We start from the raw sequence: 7095 nt of genomic DNA, 5'->3' as shown, positions 1-7095 counted from the left end.
TAAAAAAGAAGAACTGTTCTTCCCTATCCAAACAGATTACCTGGATGGAGACATAATATTAGATCTGCCCTGGCCGTTTGGCAGCATATGCCATTTCCTCCATGTGAATTTGACAACTGGCGTGCTTGCTTCTTTCTCTGTAAATCAGCCTGCCAATCTTCTTTGCATGTAGAATGTCTATAGGAACCAAGAAAAAACCAACCCCAATAGCCAATCTTTTAAAACATATGTGAATGAGTGGAGCATGGCACATAATGGGAAGGAGTGATAGTTAATTAACTTTCTCAGTAATTATCTCCTATATTTTGAAAGGGATGCCAAAAAATAAAAATCTTTACAAATGATGGGTAATCTGTAAGAGGAATTCTCCTCCTCCCTGCACCCCTACCACAAACCCCCACTCAAACAAAAAATCGAAACCTAAGCCAAAAACCTCCTCAGAAACTTCTACTTTGGATATGAGATAATGGTCTGGAGGCTACTCATATGAAATACCAGTTCATTCTAGTACAGCAGTTCAAGAGGCAAAAGGCTAGGAGTATTTGTAACATGACTTTACAAATAATGTAAAAGCAACAACCCTATGGTTATGGGTAATAATTTTCCATACCTAAATCTATAGATATTGCACTGAAATTGACACAATGGAGAAGACATAGATCATTTCCTGTTGAAACCCAATTACCTCAAGGTAAAACAAAACAAACTCCATTTAATAAATGAAATACTACTTAAATGTTTTCATTTTGGGGTCTATTCCTTTTCCCCTTTATATCCTGGAAAGCTATAAGTCTAAGTACACTTGTTTTGTTACTTCATTAGTCTATCAACTTCATTTCCAGAGACTATAACAAGAATGGAATTGTTTGTATCTTTTTTCTGAACATAATTGAGTCAAGGAGTTTTGTTATTTTAGATATTATTATTAATTTGATTAAAACATAGAACCAAAGTTGATGGGAAACATTAGCTTTCTTCTAGGTAAAAGAGCTTACTAGCAGATTTTATAATCATTGGACATTTATTCTGTCCTACCTGGAAATAAATTATGTTACTGCTTGGCATGGGAAAAGGCATTTTCTAGTAATAATCTGTGACAGGAAGCACAGCATTAGTCCAAGTAAGCACCCAACAGGCTGAGTCCATCTGCTTGGAAGTAGTTTTAAAATTTAACTTAATGAAAACCTTTACTTCAGTACTTTTGTTTGAGAAAGAATTCAGCAGCGGTTACAATTAATATGCCACCCGTGGAGAGCTGTGATGACCCTAGGAGGTGGGCCAACTGAGGAGCACTTTCCAGGTAACAAGAGCAACGCTATTGCAAGAAGCTACAAATGATACTGCAGTGGGTATAGTGACCACCACTGTAGTGATCATGGCCTGGGTTATGTTCCAAATACTAATGCAAGGAATTCACTAGAGTTTATAGGATTAGAATAGTTTCCTTACACTAAGAACCAGTAAATGGCGTGTGATGAGTGGGTATGGTCCATTTTATTCTATTTCACTCTATGAGTTTCCTAGTTATGTCTCCTTTCTCCTGTGTTAATTAACTATATTCCACAGCAGTTATTTTCCCTATTTAAAATAAGAACAGTGTATCTATGGAGTATCCCAACTCACATACACATACTTGTGCACCCTTAGACACATGTATGGATAATCTGTGTAAGTGCTCATTTGCAGTTGGGTGAGCTCACTGAAAGCAGTCATATCAGCCTTCCAAATACAGTAAAAGCCGATGAAAATCCATATCAGCTATTTATTTCTAATATAAAACTGTAAACCTTGTCCATGAGGTTATTAATTCAAATGCCTTTTGTGGTTTTTTTTTGTGAAGTCATCCAAAGCAAAAGTCTAGATGACTGCTGACACGATAAGCATAATCTAATGAACTCACATCTCTGTTTATTTTGCTTATCTCACAGTTGAATGGCACTCTTACTGCTGAGACACTTGGGTTGATTTAGAATGGCTATTAATGAATCTATATATTTGGCTAAGGTTGATTTGACTTTCTAGGGAAAGGCCAGCCTATCTGCAAATGGACACCTCCCTCCACATAAACGTCAATGTACACTAAAGACAAGTCTAAGTATATGTATATATGGGATATATACATATATATGTACACATAAAATGGTTTGGGAAGTCCTTTGGTTTAGACAGTATTAAATATGTACTTCCCAAGTGCATAGGTTTCCTTTGACCAACCTGTTAAAAATACAAGCATGAAAAGTGCCATGGCACATTTTCTGTCTTTCTCCCTATTTGAAGGACACCTTTCCTTGCTTCTCCATCACTCCTGAGCATTTTAGTTTTAAAAGCAGCTGGTTCTTTTGGCCTTCTATCTTAACACTCCATTGATTCATCCATTCCTTGGAAGAGCTCTCAGATTACATCCAGAAACTTGTTTTTAGAGGAGAACAAGGTTGCAAATAACTTTTTCCTCTTTTTTTATTCCCTCTTCCCCCCCAAGAAGCAGACACCTTGAAGTGTCATGAATAATGCACTCTTGATCTGACTTGCCTTGTTACCCCTGGCCAGCCCAAGCAGCTGAGGTCTGAGCTTTACTTGCCCTGCATCATTGTGCGATACTGGAAAAGAAAAATAATCCATTGGTGTATACCCCTCAGACTGTGGTGACGTGATCTGGGTTCTCTTGAATTTCTATGCATTCAATTTCCTCTCTTTCCTTTCGCTTGGCACGTTTCTTTTTCTTGTGGTGCTTTTTGGAAGGGGGGAAAAACGTTAGGAACACAGGTAAAATAACAAAACAGTGCAGAAGTGTGCAGCCCCCAGTGAGCAGCAAGCATTTGAACAGTGTGAAGGTCAGGTTCGAAGGCACAAATAGAAGGGGGACTAACCCAATAAGAAAAGAAGTAACATTTTGCAAAATGGCTGTCCCATGCTCTTGTAGGGAGCTTTTTATACATTGTGTTCGGGTGTGCTCAGTTGCTAGTACAAATGTGTAAAGCAGTGGTGCACAGTGGTCAATGGCGAAATTCAAGGTGTAGATAAGGCACAAGATAGAAATGCAATCCATGTCGACGTTCCATAATGTCATTAAGCCCAGAACGCCCAGCTCAATTGAGGTGACGCTAAGAATTAGCCAGAAGTTTCCCAGAGGGTGGATCACTAGGAAAAAAGTCAGGATTAACACCAGGAGTACACCAAAGCCTGCAATCAGAACAGGCACCGTGACAGACAAGCTGTAATGGTCCGTGAAGACAAAGGAGGGGTTGAACACGATGAATCGGATGCTCTTTGAGAGGGATAGGGGCCTCAGCTTTTCCAACACCTCTATGACTTCTTTCTGCTTGTCTCTGCTAGTCCTGGCCACCAGATACAAGCGAGAAGCAATGATATTGCTTTCATCCCCTGCCTTGGAGAAGATGATATCATTTCGAAAATGCTGGAATTCTGGCTTTTTTAAAAATGAGCTTTGCAGGACACTGATGAAGTCACTTTTGTTATTGGCACTGATGTTGCTGACTTTCAGGAACTGGTAGTACTGCTCCACCCAGGACACTGCAGTGAATCCACTACAGAGTCTTCTTAGGTCCTCCTGGACGCTGCTGTTCCAGTACTCTAGGGGCTCATAGACATAGAATCCTATCACAGGGCTATAGTTGCTGAAATATTTCTGCTGAACCATGGCATAGGAAACACTTGGCGAATCACTGGCTAGTAGATTGATGATGTTGACTCCGTCACTGATCTGTAAGCACCCCATGAAGGAGAAGGAGGCGTAAATGAGATAGAGGATGACAACAAATGGCTTCACATATATATTGGTAATCCATTCATTATAATGTTCACGGAGGAAGTGCTGAATGAAGTGGTGCTGGTAGGGGTTCGTCTCATGATGGGACGTCTGTTGATGCCCATCACTCATCACTGTCTGGAACCACACAGGTTTGCGATCCAGGTATTCTGCAGAAGGGATCTTACAGCAAAAGATGCTGTGGTAGCGGTTTTGCTCTAGTTGGCCAGCAAAGACCAGACAGGAGCCAAAGAAGGAGAAAATGTAGAAGTAGTTCAACAGAATGGAGACACACATGTTTTGACAGAAGACCTTCACAGCCTCTATGTTTGTGAATGGGCTGGCACCCATGCCAAAAGTGATGAAGTACAGGGAGCTGGTCATGGTATAGGTGACCATCACATCAGAATAGGCATCTGCTATCCTGTCTTTGAAGGGCAAGTTCTCTTTGGTTCTCCGCCATCCAGACAGAAGTTCAAACACTCCTTTAGTTCCATGACCTAATGTTTTAGAAAAAGAAAATAATAATTATTTTTATTTCCTCCTATGGCTCAAGTGAATTCCTTATAGTTTATCTATGCTAAACAGCACTTTATACTCTAATCTTCAAAGGGCTGTGATCCTCCTATCAGGACCTCAAAAGTTGAGTATTGGACAGGATATATTCGGTCCCTGTTTCACTTTAGCAAAGCCCAAATTTATTGATATTCTGGGAAAAATGAAACATGTACTGTCGGTTCTATTAATATGACAAATTGTAAATATAATGTTACATTATTACATGAGTTTTTCCCCTGAACACATAGTGTCTTCCTAAATAGACAGTAAGTTGTCAAGGGCAGGGGCTGTTATTTGTGTGCCTTCAAATGACCCTTAACATCATGTCAAGTGCTTGGTTAGCTGATTCATTGACTGACAGTTCCTAACTTTTGTTTCAAGCTGATTTATATGCTGATTTAAAAGGATGTTAAACACTTAAAAATGGCTCAATAATAATAATAATAATAATAATAATAATAATGATGATGTTGATAATCTCCTTGGTGGCCAAATGGCTTAGAAACCAATTTCCACAGACTTGATTGATTAGCTCCGGATGTGAGTAAAAAGTAAAGAAAAAAAAATCTGCCACGTCACGTAAAAGACAGGGCAAGACCTTCGGGGTGAAAAATCTTAGCAAGCACTTCCTTTGGGCTCCTCATACAGCTCTGATTTACATGAGATGGATGCTGACTAAATACTTCTGACTGCTTCATTAAAGTAAATGAAGAATGCTTGTTTTAAACCAATGTTTGCAAATCTTTTGATAAGAGTAAGTAGGCAAAAGGCTTAGTCAACAAATATTACTTGAACACCCACTGTATATCAGACTCTAGTGGCTACTGAGATATAATTTTGAGGAATTTCACAGCTCTTAAGATGCTACCATTTTCTTACTAACAAAAGAAGAAAGCAGCTGGGTCAATAAAGGTATTATGCCATATCTGCAATTTTCCCTTTTTTCACTTCCCTGAATTGGACCTATCAAGGACCATCCACAATATATCAATTGGTAGCTTTCTGAGTGAGTGGAAATCTTCATAGATCACTCTTGCCCTTGTGGGCATAGCAATACTACCTAGGAACCTTTTCTGTGAATGGATACAAGCTGTGCTCGGGCTGTTCTCCAAGAAATCCATTAGACAAAGACATACCTGAAAGGCACAAAATGACTTAGTTTATGAAAACCTGGAACATGGATTTCTGTGTGGCACTTAGATATTGGAGTTAGGTGTTACAAACTTAATTTACTTAGTAGTGCTCTAATAAAGATACAATAGCTGGGGTCTTACTGCAATCGCTCTGAATTTGCACTGCCAATGGCTTTTGCTAACTGACCCATATAATTCTTCTCTTTCTTTTATTTGAGACTACAATGTACATCCTTAAAAATATTATTTCCCAGCCTAGTTTTCAACTAGAGGTGGTTCATGTGACATAGTTCTGGACAATGCAATGTAACTGAAAGTCATCTAAGGATGCTTGTTAGAAAACCAGAGGACACCTTGTTTGAAATAGTATAATGAAGCCACTAGTAAGAGTTCTTGTCTGCCTCCTTTTGGAATTCTCTTTTAAGAAAACCAAATCTCCGTTTGACTAAGCCATTGTAGGTAAGGCTGTTACTTGCTGCTGAATCCATTACTAACCAACAACGTTTCGTAGGTCAGCTAACATTTACCGAAAACCTCTTTTAAGATGATCTAAGAATTCTTGCTGCATAGCTGTAGTATTTACAGACTTAAGTGTATTTAATGCAAATGTTTGATTTTTAAAGACACATTGGCCAAACTTTTGGTAGTTTTTATTAATTACTAATAGTTACTAAAGGAAGCTAGGCATTGGAATTCTTTTTACCTCAAATGTAAAGCCTATTTATTCTTCAAAGCTGTCTCTTATGGGTCTCCAATCAAGAAACATAAGTTTATCATAGCAAGTAGAAAGGTTCGTGTAAACTGCATTTAGGTAAAAGGCATTTATTTTTTTCATTTGGAGGTAATGAACTGTTCCTTCTTGCATTTTATCATGAGCTCAACATATATGTATTAAATTTAGTCTAATGATTCTTAACAATGTTAATTGTTCATTCCTACCTTCGGCAAAACTCCTTGAAAAGACAGAATACAGTACTTGCTCTATTATTCCCTTGACTAAAACACAATGTTAGAATAAGGGTTAAGGTAATTAAAATAATTATTTAACAAGAGCACCTCTCCTCAGAAATGAGGACTCCTGCTATCTTTGTAGTCACAAGGTGGGGAAAGGCTACATAGAGCTACAGATAAATTTGGCTTGCCTTTGATAGTGGTCATTTTTATGGAACATTAGGTACATTATGTAGGCCAGATTTTTGCTTTATGTAGTATAAAGGCCTGTAGGTGCAGGAAGATGACACTAAACCATATTAGGTTAGGTGATCACTTTAAATGTGGTCGAGACTGAAAATACAATTTCCAAACTTGTTTGGAGATGGTATGTTTCATCCTACTCATATGTTTTGATATTTTATAGGATTTTATAGGATTTTCCTATTGATATTCACTCATTTGACTGTCACAATAATCTGCCCATTTACTAGCAGTTGAAATTTATTGCCTGCTCCAGCCAAGGTAATTGTCTTTCACTGCCCTGTGTACATGTTCCTGATTAGTCTTATCTTCTTAGCTTCGTTTATGATATTTTCTGTCCCTTAAAATACTTTCCTCAATTCTGGTCATATTAAAATTCTATTCATTGGTCTGTTAAGGGTCAGTTCAATTCTCCTCTTTGCTGTGAATTCATTTCTAATGATT

The 7095-nt window shown here is 38.2% G+C and overlaps 1 protein-coding gene across 1 annotated transcript in view; it reads right to left on the bottom strand.

Moving 5' to 3' along the window:
- Positions 1-2356: 2356 nt before the first annotated feature.
- PTCHD4 (patched domain containing 4) overlaps positions 2357-7095 on the bottom strand; it is a 202472-nt gene continuing 197733 nt past the window's right edge. The window contains exon 3 of the mRNA XM_011960270.1: positions 2357-4266. Coding sequence (XP_011815660.1) covers positions 2633-4266 — 1634 coding nt within the window. The 3' untranslated portion in view covers positions 2357-2632. The remainder of the gene's footprint in view (positions 4267-7095) is intronic.

This window comes from Colobus angolensis, unplaced genomic scaffold, assembly GCF_000951035.1.
Source record: "Colobus angolensis palliatus isolate OR3802 unplaced genomic scaffold, Cang.pa_1.0 Scaffold51, whole genome shotgun sequence".
Lineage (NCBI taxonomy): Eukaryota > Metazoa > Chordata > Mammalia > Primates > Cercopithecidae > Colobus > Colobus angolensis.
Note: the sequence above shows the minus strand (reverse complement) of the source record. Positions and strands in the feature narration are given on the sequence as shown.